The 18,995-nt window shown below is 44.4% G+C and overlaps 6 protein-coding genes across 16 annotated transcripts in view; 4 read left to right on the top strand and 2 right to left on the bottom strand.

Moving 5' to 3' along the window:
* Window positions 1-1,382: 1,382 nt before the first annotated feature.
* On the top strand, window positions 1,383-11,117 carry LOC128305227 (casein kinase I). 3 transcript variants are annotated; one of them, XM_053042580.1, is made up of 2 exons: window positions 1,383-1,747; window positions 5,848-11,117. In XM_053042580.1, the coding sequence occupies exon 2, from the start codon at window positions 6,108-6,110 to the stop codon at window positions 7,671-7,673; it is 1,566 nt and encodes a 521-aa protein (XP_052898540.1). In that variant the 5' UTR covers window positions 1,383-1,747; window positions 5,848-6,107; the 3' UTR covers window positions 7,674-11,117. The 3 variants fall into 3 exon arrangements, with proteins under 3 accessions (XP_052898540.1, XP_052898542.1, XP_052898541.1); XM_053042582.1 differs by lacking the exon at window positions 1,383-1,747 and adding an exon at window positions 2,770-2,786; XM_053042581.1 differs by lacking the exon at window positions 1,383-1,747 and adding an exon at window positions 2,882-3,036.
* Window positions 11,118-11,995: 878 nt separating this feature from the next.
* LOC128305710 (uncharacterized) lies at window positions 11,996-12,719 on the bottom strand (the record flags this gene model as incomplete). Its single annotated transcript, XM_053043290.1, has 2 exons — window positions 11,996-12,499; window positions 12,570-12,719. Coding segments are annotated over 2 exons (654 nt in total), but the record flags the coding sequence as incomplete, so codon positions are not given.
* On the top strand, window positions 12,533-13,500 carry LOC128304094 (uncharacterized). Its single transcript, XM_053041228.1, has 2 exons — window positions 12,533-12,844; window positions 12,907-13,500. The coding sequence occupies exons 1-2, from the start codon at window positions 12,722-12,724 to the stop codon at window positions 13,498-13,500; spliced, it is 717 nt and encodes a 238-aa protein (XP_052897188.1). The 5' UTR covers window positions 12,533-12,721.
* A 747-nt stretch (window positions 13,501-14,247) lies between these two features.
* On the bottom strand, window positions 14,248-14,900 carry LOC128305709 (uncharacterized). The gene is made up of 3 exons (XM_053043289.1): window positions 14,895-14,900; window positions 14,558-14,823; window positions 14,248-14,470 (listed from the first exon to the last, which is right to left on the bottom strand). The coding sequence occupies exons 1-3, from the start codon at window positions 14,898-14,900 to the stop codon at window positions 14,248-14,250; spliced, it is 495 nt and encodes a 164-aa protein (XP_052899249.1).
* A 542-nt stretch (window positions 14,901-15,442) lies between these two features.
* LOC128304123 (ribonuclease P protein subunit p30) lies at window positions 15,443-16,647 on the top strand. Of its 2 annotated transcripts, none has more exons than XM_053041263.1 (4): window positions 15,443-15,575; window positions 15,644-15,753; window positions 15,831-16,249; window positions 16,316-16,647. In XM_053041263.1, exons 1-4 carry the CDS (start codon window positions 15,488-15,490, stop codon window positions 16,623-16,625), a joined length of 927 nt encoding a protein of 308 aa, XP_052897223.1. In that variant the 5' UTR covers window positions 15,443-15,487; the 3' UTR covers window positions 16,626-16,647. The 2 variants fall into 2 exon arrangements, with proteins under 2 accessions (XP_052897223.1, XP_052897224.1); XM_053041264.1 differs by having other exon boundaries at window positions 15,475-15,575; window positions 15,647-15,753.
* A 209-nt stretch (window positions 16,648-16,856) lies between these two features.
* Window positions 16,857-18,995, top strand: part of LOC128300661 (uncharacterized) — a 61,834-nt gene continuing 59,695 nt past the window's right edge. For 3 of the 8 annotated variants that reach the window (XM_053036811.1, XM_053036810.1, XM_053036795.1), the window contains exon 1: window positions 16,857-17,037. The gene's annotated coding sequence lies outside the window, so the exon portion shown is untranslated. Of the gene's footprint in view, window positions 17,125-17,147; window positions 17,325-17,504; window positions 17,578-17,629; window positions 17,861-18,995 lie in introns of those variants that run through there. The other 5 variants (XM_053036803.1, XM_053036809.1, XM_053036800.1 and 2 more) reach the window with 5 other exon arrangements.

The raw sequence follows: 18,995 nt of genomic DNA, 5'->3' as shown, positions 1-18,995 counted from the left end.
GTTTTAAATAACTGGGCACCGTCAATAGTATGGACGTTTTATGACGACACTTCTACTAAATACTGCAGTATTTAGTAAAATCCTGATAACTATCATAAAGAGTCTTGTCTTTAATTAATCCAGCTGAGTCTTTCCAGCTGCATGAATCTGCTCTTAGCGATATCAAATGACTCTCATTTGTCTCAATCATTTGTCTGCCGTTTACACGCGTAGGTAACTTAACAATGTACCGTCCCGTTTCATCTCAAGAATGATTTTGCTGAAAATGTTCTTCACAATCTTTTTCTTCTTGCGTCAAGGTCGTATCGATTAGAAGTTCTTCCAATTTCCAAACCCGTTCAATCTGTGCTTACAGACTTAATTGGGAACAAAACGTTGATGCTTCTCTAGGTTGTCGCAGACCAGTTGCGATCCAGCCAAACACAGTATTAACAAAGTATTGCCATGCTTGTCTTTGAGTGTCTTCGATATGGCACTACTTTCTGTCACTTGTAGGAATTCATAAGTTCCGCGCCCAGCAACATGTCCACTTCTCTTGAGTGTACCAAACCAGCATCTGCGAAAGCGAAACCATTCGGTAGATACGCCAAATGAGTCCGTTTTATTGGAAGCACTGCGCTATCCATAACGACAAATTCCATCATCCTGGCATTACTGGTGTTCCGAAGATGTAATTCTGCCGTTTGTGCCATGTTGCTCTTGACTTCACATTTTCCAATTCCTATCATCTTCACATTACTAGGCCGTCCCAATCCCAATTCACGACACGACAATTCACGACAGAGCTTTTCAAATATGATGTTCAGCTGAGACCCACTGTCAATGATAGCTCTAGCTAATTTGAAATCTCCTCCAAGTCCTTTAACATTCACTACGACTGTGTTGCCTGCTTCTCCCTCAAAGTCTTGTCACTGTTGGAATATTAGGTATCGCAGTTAGAGACGTGCTTTCCGTGAGGTTAGTAGTTATGCTGGTATTTAGAGAATCTGTTGTTTTAACTACCGCATGTTCTTCTGAAGATGATGTCGACCGTTTGGGTAGCCAGGAATGCAACAATGAATTGTTCCGCAGAGTTCTCCGTCTTGAACAAAGCCGCGTTCCCGCGGCAGCGCCTGTTTGACAGCTTGCCGCGGAGATTTGCCAGCCGAGCGCGGCAAGATGGCAAACAAGTTATACGCGTTTTCCGCGGCCGCGGCCCATGTGGAGGCGACCTCAGATTTCTGAAATTTGTTACTTGGGAAACGGTAATCTAGCATTTCGTTGCACTGCATGTGTGTGAGTGCATGCTTCCGCGTGTGTGTTGGTGTATTCGAATAACCGTGTGCTGCGATAGAGCTCGTGTATCGCATAGTCGAGGCCTTTCTGTAGACGTTTGATTCGCAGGCAGTGAGAGCACAAGCACGGCCAGTCAAAAGGGAGCAAGAGCAAAACACATCCACCGTGTTGTGCGCGTAGGTCGTGTTTCGTTTCGTAGTTTTTCTCCAAAAACGCGTTTTTCAAAGGTTTCCTTAATTTTATCCGACCTTGCCGCGCGGACCACGGGAACGGATTCGATGACCCCGGGCGCCAGTCATCACCATCGTCACTGAACAGTGTTCATTTTCCACGTTTTTCTTTCCTGGTGGTGTGGTCCCTCGGGCTGCACACGCGCGCGCGGCTGCACCGTGTCCCGCACCTTGTAATCGTGTGTCCTATGGACTCCGGAGTCGGCCAACTCGATGCTACCATCTCGAATCGGTAGTCTAACGTGAGTTTTTTTTTCATTTTTTTCACCTAGTAGCATTTTATCTCTGTACGGGAATGTGTGTTCTATGAAGGGGTTGAGAAGTGTAGGATTGCGAGGCTTTCAAACGGTGTAGTATATGAACAGGTGTAAAAGATTCTACACTCCATCGGACGTTATTTAAAGCGACGTCAGTCGTCGCCGTCATCGATAGGCGCCATGAAAAGTCCTTCACCAAGGGTTACTAGACAAGACGAACGTTGTTAGCAGAAGCAGTAGTAGCAGCCATCATTAGTGGTGGGTTTTCGACGAACAGCAGCAAAAGCACACACACATACTTACAAGTGCCGCATTACATACGTTCGTCGTCCGCCATCATCATGGAAACAAATTTCGGTGGCGGTCGGTATAATGAGGCTTTAATGGTGCTGATCGTTTAAAGCTAGTTACGAAAGTGCGTGCGTATGTGCCAGAGTAGGTCCCGGAAAAGCGGGTGTACAACGGGTATAAGGGGTGCGCGTGGAAAGGTGTGTTTTTGACACAACAAAGGAAGTTCTCGGGCCTGGAGGATTTACGTAGTGAAGACGTGGTGGTGCATTAGTGTTGGTGTGCTCGAGCGATAATGTGATGTAAAATACGCAATCAGCAATAGAACCTAGCGTTGGTGTGGTGTGAGTGTGAGCATGAGCATGAGGTCGGAAACTGAAGATGGTTTATACAATCGTGTACACACACTCGCAAACATGCAAATTCGCTAGTGACCAGTGCTGCCTGCACTGATCGTAGATCGTGAGTTGATTGCAGTGTTGCCAAGGATATTTCGTTACCACAAGCAAAAGCTGTCATCGAATGTCGTCAAATGCCAGTGCGTGCGCTTACGTGTGCGTTGGTGTGCGTGTATAAACTGGACGAAGAAGAAAAACGGCCTGGTGTGAAAAGGAAGCAACCATAGTACCGTGCCTGCTATGCGGAAAGAGGAACGACAAGCGTAGCAACGCACACAAACATATACGTTCGCACATCATAACCCTGGGCGCGCGCGAGTGTGTGCGCGGATATGTGTGTGAGCATAGGTGGAAATATACGAAGGAACCGAAAAAAAACCAGCGCCAGGTAGCCAAACGCAAGAACTGACCCCAACACAACAGCAGTGATCATTGCTGAGCGCACGTTTTCGCCCCGGATTTTTTGGGTTCTTCTATTTGCCTTTATTTTTTGTTCGGTGTGTGTTTCTTGTGCGTGGCTCCTCCAAAAAGGAAAAGATGGTGGCCAACCCTGTGTGTCGGACCTGCTGCTGCTGCTGGTGACAGTAGGTTGGTAAAAAGGAACCATCTTTCGGTGCTCCTAAAATACTAGTTAGAGAAAAAGGTTGCTAAGGTGAAACAGAATGCAATGTGGACGTGATGTCGTAGGTATCTCCAGCTACTGTTGGTACGGGTTCGAGTGTACCTCATTCCTTTCCAACGCGCATCTAAATGGTAGGAACGAACAAAATGACAGTCAAACAAAATTCCAACTAGTGCAATTTTTCGCCTTGTGGTGGTTGCGTTATGCGTGCTGAAAAATGTTGAACCGTTTCTCGACGTAAGGCAATTGATGCCCGTCAAGAGGGTGTGTGTGTCGCAAAAAGGTAAAAGGTAGGACAATTTTGTCGTCGTTACGTGCTTGTGATAATTGTGTGATCAAAGCGAACGAACCGAAATGACGATGTAATATCAAAGGAGCCACCAACTCTCCGAAGCGCTTCCCGGAAAAAGGGCTATGAATCACGCATCAAAACCGGAACAGTGCAGAGAAGAAATTCTAAGGGTGGGATCACCGCAACGATGGGGGGATGATGTTTGTTGGTCGGTGCCTTTGCCCAACACTGCACTTGTCCGACATCATCTTCAGTTCTCGTCCAGCAACTCTCCGAAACCGAGTCCTCATCCCATTTTATACTTTGAAATCCACACCACCCCAAGCATCCCACCGTGTTAGTGCCTTTTGTTCCATGGAATGTTTCTTTTTTTAGTTTGCATTTTCCAGCACACCGTGTTTAGTTTTCCACCACAGAAAAGGAAACCCAACCTGCTGATGATGGAACAGTAAGGCACCACCAAGTTTGGACCAAGTTTCCACACGAAACTACTGCCTTACCTGCAGGGAAAAACAAATCGCACAGCAGTCGTTGTCCAGTCGCTGTGATGAGAATGGTCTTTGGGTTACTTGCGAATGGTTGTGATACCGAGCCCTCCAGCAAAAGGAGAGGTGCTGTGAAGCAGAAATGGCATATCAATTGCTTCTTCTGAACCGTAACTGAACAACTGGCACTGGCCAGATTTGCTTCCCTTTTGTGGGCTCTTCTTCTCCTGTGTCATGTTCCCCTTCCTGCAAGCGGAATAGCGCACTTTATTGATTCGTCGTCATTCTTAACACTTTTCGTACAATCTCTATGTCGTCGTTTTGCTCGTCATGGTTGTCAGCCTTCAGCCCTGGTAAACTGGATGCGAAACAAATCGTGTGGAGATTGTAGGAGATAAGTGGAAAGGAAATACGGTAGTATTCTGCGGTGTACGTTTATCTAACAGATAGCAAGTAGAATCGTTGAAGGATTGTACCCATGTTTACGTACTTATCAATTGTCCTACACCAAACACTTTGGTGCGTTCTTCGTCTGACTGTTGAAAGAGAAATTTATTTAAAATCTATCAGCTGATAGTACTTCTATCTACATAAAGAACGCAATGGTGCGTTTCTGTATTTTTCTCTCGAATGATTCATTCGTCAGGTCTGGAGAGTTTGTCTTCCTCCGAAGTATTGTAAGCAAAGGGTGTCTGGAATGGTGCTGAAACAAAATTTTCAAAGACAGCAAACAAACAAAGTCTTTGACGTTTTCTTAAACTATATGCAAACTATATGCAGGTGATAATTTACAATTCTACTTCCTCTACAGTATGCTTGGCCAATCTGAACGCTATTCAGCGTTAAAACGTGGAAGTCACCAAACAATATTGCAAGGAGGATTTCATCAGATTGCACATTTGGAGTTCTTGAAAGACTTGAAAACCCAAAATCTGAAATGTCAAAAGCCAGAATCATTGGGACAGACTGGAGACACACTTTCTTACAAAAAAAATTAGATGCAATATGATGTTCCTGGGGAGAACAAAAACCATCCAATTGTAGCGAATAGTCCAGTTCGCACAATTCTTCACGCGTGTGTACAGACTTTTGCATATTTCCTTTATGATTCGTTACAACATATGAGCAAACACACATACACACACACAAAAACAGTCGATGATTGCGACTCCCAGTGCCAAAGTGTGTGAAATGTGGTTGTGTTTCCTTGAGATACAACACTTCTGACCTCGCCGAGCGCGTTGTGTTATTGTTTCGTCTCCCGTGCTACTGTGCGCCCGTTGTTTGTGGTGGGGTGACGCTCGAGAAAATGCAGACGATTTTAATCCAACCCACCATCACCCTAGGTAGGTTGCAGAAAAAGAGCACATACCGAAGCATTCAGAAGGAGGACAAATGAAATCTCGCACGGGTGGTACAGTAAGGCTCTGCGGGTGGGTGGGTGTTAGGTTAAATATTGTGGGGGTTGGGGGAAAGGAACAGAAGTGCAATCTTAGTGCACAAAGTAACCAACATCTGCTGGCTCTCGATGCTGCGGGGGACCCAGCGTGGTGGGAGTTTAGCAGTGTATCATTCGATTCTCGTGTCGCAAATGTTACTTCTCAAGGTGAAGAAAAACTAACGATGCTGGTGGTGATGTTGCCGCGCTGTCTTGAAAACGATGATATTCTGCACGTGTCGGCGATGCCGATGCGTGTTGCAAATGTATATATACGTCCATACATAAGTAAATGATCACCCGTGGGGGACTGTGTAGGCGTTTGAATAGTGTAACCAATCGTATTTTTATTCTGTATCTAACGTAATTTCCGGTACCGAGGTGTAAATAGGTACCAAATTACCTAATATTGGGGGAAATTTGGTTATTTGGTAGGATCTAGTAGACTAATGATTAGGTTTTTAATAGCAACATTTTAGCACATTTGGCTAACGCGTTTGTTTCTCTCTCTTTTTGGTACTTCAACGCGGTTTACAACAACTACTGTGTCCTTGGCATACAGGCGTGAACCGTCCATCTTGTCTGTGAAACAAACGACAGATCAGAAGGATCCGCTCCGGAGAAACCAACAGCAAGTGGAAGAAGGAGGAGGCTGGCAGGCAAGAAAGAAAGAAGTAACCACTGTACGTAAAACGGAAAAAGCACCATCGAAGGAACAGCGCTTTTGAGCTAAAGCACTACAGTAAAACTGCAGCTACGTATAGAAGACACGGAAGGACACTTTAAACATCCAGCGCTACATAGATACAAAATTTCAGTACGATGGAACTGCGCGTGGGTAACAAGTATCGGCTCGGGCGGAAAATCGGTTCCGGATCGTTCGGTGATATCTACCTCGGTACGAACATCTCCACCGGCGAAGAGGTCGCCATCAAGCTGGAATGCATCAAAACGAAACATCCGCAGCTACACATCGAGAGCAAATTTTACAAAATGCTCCAAGGTGCGGTTGGCATCCCGACGATCAAGTGGTGCGGCTCCGAGGGCGACTACAACGTGATGGTGATGGAACTGCTCGGACCATCGCTCGAAGATTTGTTCAACTTTTGTTCGCGCCGCTTCACGCTCAAGACAGTACTGCTGCTTGCCGACCAGATGATTTCGCGCATCGATTTTATACACTCGCGCAGCTTCATACATCGTGACATTAAGCCGGACAACTTTTTGATGGGGCTAGGCAAGAAGGGCAACCTGGTGTACATCATCGATTTCGGACTGGCGAAAAAGTATAAGGATTCGCGCAGCATGTCCCATATACCGTACCGGGAAAATAAAAATCTAACCGGAACGGCCCGGTACGCATCGATCAACACACACTTGGGCATCGAGCAGTCGCGCCGGGATGATCTCGAATCGCTCGGGTACGTGCTGATGTACTTCAACCTCGGTACACTGCCATGGCAGGGTTTGAAGGCGGCCAACAAGCGCCAAAAGTACGAGCGGATCTCCGAGAAGAAGCTTTCTACGCCGGTCGAGGAGCTGTGCAAAGGGTTTCCGCGTGAGTTCAGCCTGTATCTTGCGTACTGTCGCCATATGGACTTTATTCAGCGGCCTGACTACTGCTATCTACGCAAGCTATTCCGCACACTGTTCCACCGGCAGGGGTTCGTGTACGATTACGTGTTTGACTGGAATATGCTAAAGTTCGGGAGGCCCAATCTGAACGCATTCACGAGCATGAAGCGTGGCCAAAGCCGGACACCGAGTGCCACTCAGAACGAGCAGCAGCAGCAACAGCAACAGCAACAGCAGCAACAACAAAAACAAATCACCAACACCACCTCAGTGACGACACCGTCCAAAGGTGCCAGTGGTGTCGGTGTGGTAGTGGGCGGAAGTGTCGGAAATGCCAACAACGCCAACAACAGTAGCAGTGTCGGGGGCGGTACCGCGATCGTTAGCAGTCACGCAACATCCGGCGTGGTTGGAAGCAATGCGGCGACGGCCGTCGCCGTTGCGGCGGCTGCTGCCGCCGATAAGAATAAGGAAATGTCGCCACAGACGCGCCACCTGCTGCAGCATTTCATACGGACAGAGCTGCAGAAAGGGCAACCGCCGGGCGGTGCAGGAGGAAGTGTCCAGCAGCAGCAGCAACAACAGCAACAGTCCGGTGGTGGCGGAATGGTGATGGGCGGCGGACCGCAAACCATCGGGGGTCAACCGTCGGCGCACAGTAACAACATCAATAACAACAGTGGCATCGGTGGCAATGATCCGACCGTAGATGCGACGGTGGTGGCAGCTTCCTTTTCCCGGCACGAAACACCGGAGCGCCGTTCATCGATTCGTCTGCGGGGACAAAATTTGGACGCAAGAAATGTGGAATAATATTAAATTTTTCTTTAATTCGTTTCTTCCCTCGCTGCATGTCCTTGCGAGCACGAGTACATACACACACGCAAACACACACAACGTACTGTTTTATATGAGGTTTAGGTTTATGCGAATAATATTCTCCATGTTAGTTTGCGAAGCCGCCACCCGTATTGTGTCATTTCTTTTCAAACACGAGAGTTTTCTTTCGCCACACATGTATATTGATGTAATATTCCAAAACAAGGTAACCATCCTGCCACAAAATATGTCCATTTCTTGATGAAAACAAAGACAAACCAAAATCATCCACTTGCTTTAGTTTAGCAAGCTCGAAAGCTGTACTATTGAACTATAGACGAATCAAGCACCGATCTCTAGTAAAAGGACAAGGAAACCAGTAGATAGATTCTGTGCATGCTTTAGTCTAGCCGAGAAGCGACATGATGCAAGAAAAGGATATATAGACGAGCTTCCGGGTACTTTGGAAGGGCAAAATTGCACGGGGGTTTGCATTGGATAAATGCAAGAGCGTGAGAACAAGAGCCAAGAACCGTTTCAAACTGTTTACCGTTAATCATGTGGATCGATGTGTTTGTGTATGTTTGGGTGTGTGTATGTGTATAAAAGGAAGAAAGATGTTGCGCAAAGGACATACTTGGGTAAAATGTAGCCTGTGGACAAAATGACTGTTTTTCGCATGTCGACTGATAATACGGTCCCTCCATGATTGTATGGAGACACTTGAAAACGAGCAAATCGAGAGTATGTGTTGTATGAGTGCGCTCTGCTGGAGCTTAGCAGAAGTGTAGCGAATCAAACGACTTGAACCAAGGTCTTACCATCCGTTTTGTTATGCTTTCTTCTATTAAATCAAATGTATAAAAACTTTGATAGATCAGCTGCAAATACCCGTCATCGTTTAATTTGCCGTATAGGCGTGTATATTTAGCAGCATTCCGTTGCATCACGCCTTTCACTGTACATCCATTTCTAATTTCTGTAAAAATCATGACTTAAGGAATGTTTGATTAATTTGTAAGCAACCGTTTATATTGATTATTTGACCCACGTTTAAGACATACGTCGAACCTTGCTTGCGAGGTTCAATGTTGGCTAGAAACGTAAAAGAAAATCAGACACCTCATCATCGCAAAACGCTGCCAGGGCAAAGCAAAAACAAAGCCAGTTCCATACGACGAATCAAACATTCGCTTTCTTTCGTCATTCGCTTTCGCCGTAGGGGGATTCGTCGTTATTGGCTCATGACGATTGCTAGCCTTATGAGTTATCCTTTACGCAACAGTCACCCAGAACAAAACAATGATTTGCTCTCCCTTCCGGAACAGGGAATGGAAGGGAAAGGGAAAGCGCTTTTTAAAAGTGTTGCTTAAGTAGATCGCGCACACATCGACAGAAGAACTGATACGCTGATACGCGATGATGTGGTACGGAGCAGCCGGACCCGTGTAGATGCAGATGTAGCTGAACGAGTTTAGATAAACGTAAAAAGGGATATAGTAATGTTTAAATGAATTTAGCCACCTGCCAAGCTAAGCAAGCGGTTTACTGATATATAACGAAGGAAAGCGAGGGAGGAAAACGTTTTTAGGCTAGCGAAGAAAAGTAACAGAAAAATATGGGCCCAGAAGGAATGAAAGGAAGAGGAAAGTACACATGCGCGTGGTTTGAGCGCGACCTGGGTGAAAGGTGATAAGAAATAAGGGTGTACCAGTTCAGCAACGACTAATAAAATGCGACTAACTCTAAACTAACGCGAACCGCTTTCTCTCTCTCTTTCTCGAAAATAAATATAAAAGTATAAGAATTGCAATGCTAAGGTGAATGGAAGTTTTGGGGAGCACAGCAGTGGCACGCTGCCTGGATTTGTGTAGTAAGTGATCGCTGCAGTATAAGGACGAGGAAAAGCATAGGTTCAGTACGTCACATTATAACAAATAGGACAAAGCCAGCGTTATCAAATCATGCCGCCGATGTTAGATGAGATAAGGGACAGAATGAGAGGGAGATTGCTTACGGCTCGGGGTAGAAGTGGCCACACTATGGAAGCTGCATGCGAAAACGGTTCCATATTTCTTTCATTTTATGTATGAACCAGTTTAGAATACAAATATCGGTTACTGAGAACAAAAAAAGTACTACCATACACACAAAATACACAAACCAGCAGTAATATGAAGGTATATGCTCTAGTAATAACGGCGAGTGAACTGTAAAAAAAATAACACACACACATACGACAACAAAGGATAATGAAATTAAACTAACTTAATACCCCCGCTAGCGTTTAATCTAGGACAGTACTGAATATCTACACTACTAAAACGAGGCAGAACCACTCGCTGTGTATGTTCGGGGTTACAGTTTTGCCCGGGATAGACCAGCAACAGCAAGGTTACAATTTACAACCAACAACAAAACAACCCTTATAAACATTATACAAACAATGTGTATGCAGCGGCGAACGAAGGAAGAAGCATAAGAATGCAACGAAAGTGAACTAAATACTGTTTTTTGGCAGAGGAACTACGATCCTATAACGTCAAAGTAAAACTAAACAAATTAAACAACACACGACGGTGCGGTACACGCGCGTCGTTTGATAAGCTAAGTATAAGTAGACCAACATGGGAAGTGAAATCAATGCTATAGTGTGCGTGTAAACAAAAACAAATGGGGTGACGAAGAGGAGCGAATCCGGAGGGAAATGGTTTAGATTTTAGAATGGGACATGAGATGGATATAAGGACAGATATGGATGTAAGGAAGGAAGCTAAAATAGTGAGGAAATAACACTGCAAAGAAGGGGCAGATAAAATAGAAACAATAGCGAAACTAAAACAGTTAGCCCATAACAAACGCCCAAACAAGGTAAAACACACACACATATAATTGTGTCAGAAAGTAACAAAAGGCAGAAGAGAAAAAAGAACACAACACATAAGAAACATTTAAGCAGTACGATCGGGATCGGGTGCATGTGCAATTTGATGGGTTTTCTGCATGCGTGCGACGAATGAATGTGATTTACACAACACAACACCGTATTATATATAGAAATGGGCAGAAACAGAAAGGACTAGCGGAGTCCTGAAAGTAACGTAATCGGGTGCGTTTATGTGTATGTACACACACACCCGTTATGTAGCATTGTTGTGTGGAAGGGGAATGTGGCAAACAACAGCAACAACAAAAAGGAAGTAATGACATTTAAGAATATTTAGTAATTAGTAACCAACGTGAGAAAACATTACAACAACAACAACAAAAAACAAAACATAAGAAATTCAAGAGAACAACACTCTAGGAAACATTATATTGCGCTTGGGTGTGCAATTGTAATAACAACCAACTCTACAACAACTACAACAAAAAAACGATATGGAATGGATTGGACACGGTACATAGAAGGAAGCGAGCTTTTCACCGAAGGCTCAATTCCGTGGCATGGAATGAGATATGATAAGAGTGATAGATATATAAAGGGTAACAATGGAAGAGTGTGCAACATATAACAACAAGCCACTCAAAACCAATACATACACTTATCGAGGGATGGCATCCAAGCCCGTGGTTGTGGGGACCAGTGGGTTGGTGCCTTGGACACTGTGTGTTACCCCTGTGTCTAGAACCACCCGCGAGGGACTTGGAATGGAATAGGGAATCAACAGATGCAGCTGGGAAAAACAGAATGAAGTTACGCTAAAACGAATGAAGAGAATAAATCATGTAAAACCGATGTTATGGTGACGCGGTTGACTTTAGCATTAGTAAAATTCGAGCGCCTGGAAAGAAGGGGATCATCCCATTTGGGTGGGAATTATGCATGTGTCTTTAATGTTACATATAATGTAAGGGTAATATCCGTCCAAACGATTAGTTTTGTTTCAGCTGTAATTATGTCGTCGCCGCCCTCTGGCTAAATTATCTGTTAACAACTAATGGTTTCTTATCGTGTAATCGCATCGCTCACGAAATGTGCTCCCATCCGTGAAGCCCGTGCTGTGGACCTCCGTGTGGATTTTCAGGCGACGGTTCTCTACAGTGAGCGGTCTATAGGACTCTTGCAGCAGGCCATCGGCGATGAGAAAGGAATAGGTGCAAATAGAAATTGAATTTTAATGGACATTAATAGTACTCTGAAAATATCTTCTAATGCAAAACCGCTTCTAAATTTCGTAGATAAAAATATTAACTCCCATCACAATCTGATTTTTCAGTGCTTCATATATTTAGATAAAATCATTTCATGGCCCACAAACAGTTGCTCTGCTTGTATTCGGTGTAGAGATCGAGAGATTAGTATTGTTTAGGGTTTAAAGAACATACTTCGAAGATTGAAGGTTGTTGTTGTATCCCAGTCCATAGCCGCCATAGTTCAACAGTCCATTATCGACGACTTTGGTGGCGACAACCGGGGCGACCAGCTTGTTGTATCCGAGACCGTATCCGCTGGCAAGGACCGGAGCAACCAGCTTGTTGTATCCCAGTCCGTAGCTGTTATCAACGACCTTGGTGGCGACTACCGGAGCGACCAGCTTGTTGTATCCCAGTCCGTAGCTGTTATCAACGAGCTTGGTGGCCAATACCGGAGCAACCGATGGGTATTCGACCACCTTCTTCACTGTCGGATAGGAACTGTACAACGATGGGTAGGCGTACTTGTCCACAGCTGCTGGCAGACCGTACGAAGATCCGACGACCACCTTCGACAGGGGAAGTCCATAGCCATAGCTCTGGTAGGACAGATCATCATCGTATGAGAGGTAGGACGCCTCGGACACAGCGACCAACGCCACAGCCATGATTGCGATAAAGAACTGGAACGCAGGAGAGGATAGTTGTAGAAGCGATTTGAACAATTAGATCTGAATTCCCCACGACGCTTACCTTCATTTTGATTGATTTTGTAGAATGTGTTGATAGAAGCGCTGTACGAATACTGATGCCGATAACATCAGCCGTCGCATCTTTTATAACGCCATCTACCGGAAGTGTAAAACGAAAGGAAAACTCCTGCGCCAAGGTCTTTTGACCGGAAAATGTGTCGCTTGGAGTTTGTTATAAAAGCAGACGATATTTGGGTCATACGATCACAGTTCACTTGCAACGTTTTCGCGATCAGATCCAATCGATCGAAGAAGCACTCAACTGTAAACATGAAGGTGAGTTAAACCCGAGCTTTTGTCGTATTTATTGATACAAATGTGGTGGAAATGTTATCTAGGGATTCATCGCGATCGCCGTCCTGGCTTTGGCCGCTGTCTCCAATGGATCTTATTTGCCAGCTGTGCAGTCGGTTCTTCCGTACTCCTACAACTCTGGACTCAACGGTCTGGGTCTAAACGGGTATGATGGTCTGGGTCACTACTCTGGACTGGCTGGACTGGGATACTCCTCCGTGTTGGATCACGGACTGTCCTACCCGTACTCGGCCGCCCTTCCATACTCTGTCTACAACAACGGTCTCTATGGAGGATACTACGGTGCCAAGTACGCTCCCACTACGGTCCAGGCCAACGTCAACACGCTGAAGACTGTTAATCCGCTGGGTCTGTATGGAGGATACTACGGTGCCAAGTACGCTCCCACTGTGGTCCAGGCTAACGTCAACACACTCAAGACTGTTAGTCCGCTGGGTCTGTATGGAGGATACGGAGTGGAACACGGATATGGTTTGGGTCACGGATATGGCTACGGATACAAGAACTACCTCCCAGTACAGGCCCATGCTGCGAAGTACGTTGCCGCCAACCCGGGAGCCGTACATGTGGCTCCTCTGCCAGGACATCTAGTCAACCAGAAGTCGATTGTTGCCTAAGCATATCAATGTGACACGAAAAGAATTTGTAAATAAAGCCCAAAGCTTATAAAAAAATTCTATCGTTTAGTAACGTAATCGTAGGCTTATATTATATTATACGATATTTTTCACAAAAAAAATCAGATTGTAATGCTCGTATAATGGTTGTGGCCTTTGGGGTTTCGTCGTCGGAACTCATTTCCGGGCAAATTATCCCGATTACATGAAATCTCAAATTAAAAAAATTAGAAGTTCTAACTTATACAATTCCTCAATAAGTTCGTTAATTTATCTTCTATAAGTTATCGTTATTTATAGTTACATTCTATGTTCGTTCCATTTTCAAATCTCAATGAAGAATTTAGAGTTAGTTGTTACTATTATATTTAGAAAAAGTTTTCAGTACATTCGATGGGAATGTCTGAATCTACGTTTGAGATACTTTCGATACTAGGAAGCTAATTTGTTTGTTATTTCTTCATTTAAGACAATTTATGAGAGTTAGTCAAGTTCATCTAATATTGGAGATTATGCTAAAGTGGTATTCCATCGGTATTATGCTTATATCAGTAACTTGAATGGTATCATTCAATAGCAATTATTATAACTTTTTTCGTTTATTTATAGAGGCTTTGAGTTTCTACAGTTGAAACTACAATCGCCTCTTAATTATTGTAACCAATCAACATTCCTTAGAAAATTTGCAATAATTAATATATGTTTATGATCCATTTCTTTATTAGAACTCTTACACGCTTCAATCCATTAAGCAACAATCGACTTCTGGTTGACTAGATGTCCTGGCAGAGGAGCCACATGGACAGCTCCCGGGTTGGCAGCAACGTACTTCGCAGCATGGGCTTGAACTGGGAGGTAGTTGTTGTATCCGTAGCCATATCCGTGTTCGACACCGTATCCTCCATACAGACCCAGCGGATTAACAGCCTTCAGTGTGTTGACATTAGCCTGGACCACAGTGGGAGCGTACCTGGCTCCATAGTATCCTTCATAAAGACCCAATGGGTTGACCGCCTTCAGTGTGTTGACGTTAGAATGGAACACAGTGGGGCCGTACTTGGCACCGTAAGATCCTCCATACAGAACATTATTGTAGACAGAGTATGGAAGGGCGGCTGAGTACGGGTAGGACAGTCCATGATCCAACACGGAAGAGTATCCCAGTCCAGCGAGTCCAGAGTAGTGACCCAGACCATCATATCCATTCAGACCCAGGCCGTTGAGTCCAGAGTTGTAGGAGTATGGAAGAACCGACTGCACAGCTGGCAGATAAGATCCACTGGAGACAGCGGTTAACGCCAGTAGAGCAAATGCGACGGAGTGCTTTATAAAAAGAACAGTTAAAATTTTTGTTATAAGTAATATTCCAACCACAACTGAGAGTTATGAATTACCTTCATCTTTGTTAATATCTAAAGTGAACTGCTTCTATACGATGCTCTGAATGAAGTGAAGAAGTTATTGCAAGTAAGCCGTTTTTATACTCCTCCTTTCATGGTCAGCGGTTATTGTCAGTCGGTAGGAATAATTCGTGTAAAAATCAGTCTATTATTGTACGTTATTTAAAAACTTACTGACTTCATGCTTTCTAATATGGTTAACCATGAAAATAGTTCAACTTATCTTCAATGATGCGTGACGCGAAGTGCCTGTGTGAGCCATTTACCTTGAGTCAATTTAAAGACGACGAAGAATGATGAAGATGTTTTGATAACGTTAATAATAACTTGCAATAAACAGGATTACGTTTAAAATTACATGATAGGTTTCAAAAGTATTTACATTTCTTTTAGTTACTGATATTTTGTAACCGACCTTAAGAGGGGCAGAGATTCAAATTTTGTAGCATCAACTCGAATTATTTCATCCGACACTGCTCGAATGGCCAATTTCGGTGACATTCGAGCAGCTGATGATCCACGTGCGTCCCAGAAAAGGTTTTTGTTTACATACAGCATAAGCACGGGCGATTGGAAGCGTTCGCACGATGAACAACTTTACCGGCTTTTCCGATCTGTGCATTCCAGAGGCTAGAACGGCAGATCTAGAACCAATCATACGTGAAGCGGTAGAGTGTATGTGTTTAGAATACGTCATTTCATCTACTTTAATGTAATTATACTTCCGGTTTGCAATTGTACAGTAGGATATCGCAATGTGGCCATCGAACAAAGGATGGACGTTACTAAAGGTGAAGGAGCCTCCAACAAACATGACGTTGTCCCGAAAGCATATTGCTTGAAAGCTTTAAAGGTGAGAGCACAGGCGGGTACCTTTGGAAGCGGATCAATCATTGCTAACGAAAGCAATCCCTTCTTTCTTATCCACAGGCTTCTTTTGGGGGACAAATTCGTCTTCTCAACCGGTTAACTGTAATCTTTTCCGAAGCGTCCGTGTCGTTGGCGCTAAACAGATCAACTAATATTCGCAGTTATAACGTGATAGCCGCCTTGCCAACAAGCGAATCCAGTTTTCAATACGCTTGCCAAACGATGGCTTGTGACATCGTGACGTATAACGGCGGTACTATCCGTATGCGAATGATGCGCAAATTTTACTACCTAGCTGTCGATCGAAATATTGCATTTGAGCTGAAGTACGCTCCGGCAATAGTGGACTCGAGCGAACGGAAAGCCACAATCGCCCGTGCTCATCGGTATCATTCATACGGAAAATCCAAAAACGTGTTGATTTCCAGTGAGGCAAGGAATCCGTTCCAGCTGAGAAGTCCGTACGATGTAGCGAACCTGTAAGTAATGGAAGAGGTTAAAACGACGTTCGTAGTAAATGTATGGAATTGTACTCTCATTTTCAGTGGGTTAATCTTTGGCCTGAGTGAAGAACAATCGAAGGAATCGATTCGAGGAATTCCCAACCGGATATTGCTTTCCGCTGAAGGACGAAGGTTCGGCAAGGCGGGTGTAGTTATTGCACGACGCATAAAGCCCGCTGAGGATAGCGACGATTATTCTGATTCGGAGCTGGAAGAGGATGTCAATGAAGATGATAATGAGGTGGAAGGATCCATACGGGAAGAGGACATTGATGACGGTAATAATACGGACGAGGAAGATGATGCAGAAAAGGTACAACCGCCGAAAAAAATAGCCAGACATGAGCAATAATAGATAAATATAAAAAACACAACCGCCGAAATGCGTTTAAACTGTGTCTCAATGTATACCACCGTGTTCATTACTTGAGCGTTGAAACTGTTGCGCTAGTGTGCGTGTGTACAACAGCGTTGCAAACATGTAACATACACCACACGCACACACCGCACCGCAAACAGCAAAACGATACATCGGGCAAGTTTTCGCGACGCGCACATCATCATTCCTCACTAGTCGGTTCACGCTCCGGTCGAGGTGAACGCTCGTGTCTGTCGGTAGCACAACGGAGCAGGACAGTTTTTCACTGCACGACTTTTCATCGGGTGTGTTTTTGGGCAATCGGTGGCCTATAGTTACGTGTGCGGCGAACAATACACAAACCGTCTAGCCACGTGAGGGCTTTTACCGCACAAGCAGTAAAAGGGTGAGTTTTCAGTGCGAAATTACACACAGGTCGTGGAAAAGAATGTGAAACTGCCCTTCCCCCCTGCAGCAGGCATAGCAAGCGCGTGTTAGTTTAGCAGTGGCGGTGTGTGTTGGTAGTAAAGTTGGGAAAATCAAATATTCTAATTAATAGCAGTTCGTGAAGTTGGTCTATAATTGGCTAGTAGTGTTGGTTCATAAGGATGGTTGAAGAAAAAGTGTTCAATCCGGCAGAATAGCTGAAAATTTTTCAAATTTGTCAAATTCTCGTGGCGAAGAAAACGAAGAGTAAGCATATTGAAACACACACACGCAGAAGTATACGAAACAGCGTATCGTCCGTCTCTGTCTATCCATTTGTGTGGGGATGCGATGAGAAAGAGAAAAGCAGCACTCACACACACACAATCACACACCGCAGGAAGAAGCTAGAGCAGCAGCAGCACAGCAGCGCCCCACAGTGTGAGAAGCCAGTGTTCAGCGAGAGGGCAGATAAAAATCGTATCGATGAGAAGAAACAAAATGGAGGTGTTTTTTAATGGTGAGGATCGCCTCTGCGGTGCGTGCGTGTTGTGTCCCTAGCAGGAAAATTGTTGTTGCCGGCGCGTGTTCTGTCACACACACAACACTGATTTCGTGCAGTTTTATCTTTTAAAAGTGTTTTTGTTTGTCCGTCCGGTCAATGGACCAACAGAATTTGTGAATTGTGCTTCCCGTGCGAAGTAGAACGACAACGTAAAAAGTGTGATGAAAGTGGTGCGTGAGCAGTGATCGATTTTTTTCTTTTGGTTTTCCATTCGCGTGATGATAGGCCGTACTGCAGGGTGAGATTTGTCCTTTGGTGGTGAATTGGTGGTTAACACCAATTTGGTGGTCCTTTGGTGGTGGCTAACAAAAAAAAACGATGAGAAGGATCGGATTTTTGGTGTATGTGTGTGTGTGCTGTATATGCTCACACAACGCCATCTCTAGGCCGCATTCTTTTCTTCTCCACCAAAACGTGGAAATGTGCCGTGCTTTGTAATTAATTCTACAGTACGGCTGATATTTCTTCATCGATCGAAACCAAACATAATGAATGCCAATCGCGATGGAAGACGCCGTCTCTGGATGAGAATGAAGCAAACGAAAGTGCGTTGTACCCCTGTGTACTGTGCATGTGTGTGTAGTGAGCGATGAGTGAATGTGAGCTCTGGAGGAAGAACAAGAAAAACATAAAAGCATAGGTTGCTGTGTTCTTTTTCGTACTAATCTTTGTCGCGTTGTCGTCCAACATCATCGCGCGGAAGCCCCGTCCAAGTGCTTGCTACGATTTTCAGCTCTTCGTTTCAAGCTTCCTCCCCTTTTTTACCACCCACTGCAATTCAACCTTTTACTACACGAGTGGGTAAATGATTTTCTTGTTCCTCCATTATTCTATTTCCCGATGAAGAAGAAAATGTTGCGCCGCGTAACAATAAACGTAGGAAAGAAGCCCAACTTATGAGCGCGCATGTGTGCGTGCGTGTGTTCGTAAACTAAATCCCCGGAAGCTTTGTGTTGTAGGCAAATTAGGAAAATCTGTCTGCAAATAAATTTTTCGCATAAAACCCTGCAAATCATTGTTCGTCCATTGCCTATTGCTACGTACATGATAAAATTTCCTTTTCAATAGGTATAGATTTTTACAATTGTGCGTAAAAAAGAGAGTTGATAAATTGTAAACTCAAAACTAATAATTCCCATGCAATATTTTCGGAAACAAAGCGCATTGGTTTTTTTCTTAATGTCATCAAACATTTCTCCAATTTCGAATCCAGTCGAAACAGTAGTGTTGGACCATCAAAGATGGTGGCTTTTCCGCATCAATTCGATTTTTGTGCGCGAGGAATGAACATTTCGCTTCAATTGCAATTAAGAGTGTGGTGGTGGTGTGTTGCGTTAATGCTCTAAAAAGGGTCGCCATCTATCCGCTCCCTT

The sequence above is a fragment of the Anopheles moucheti genome, chromosome 3, assembly GCF_943734755.1.
Source record: "Anopheles moucheti chromosome 3, idAnoMoucSN_F20_07, whole genome shotgun sequence".
NCBI classification, from domain to species: Eukaryota; Metazoa; Arthropoda; class Insecta; order Diptera; family Culicidae; genus Anopheles; species Anopheles moucheti.
This window is presented reverse-complemented; position numbering and strand designations above follow the sequence as displayed.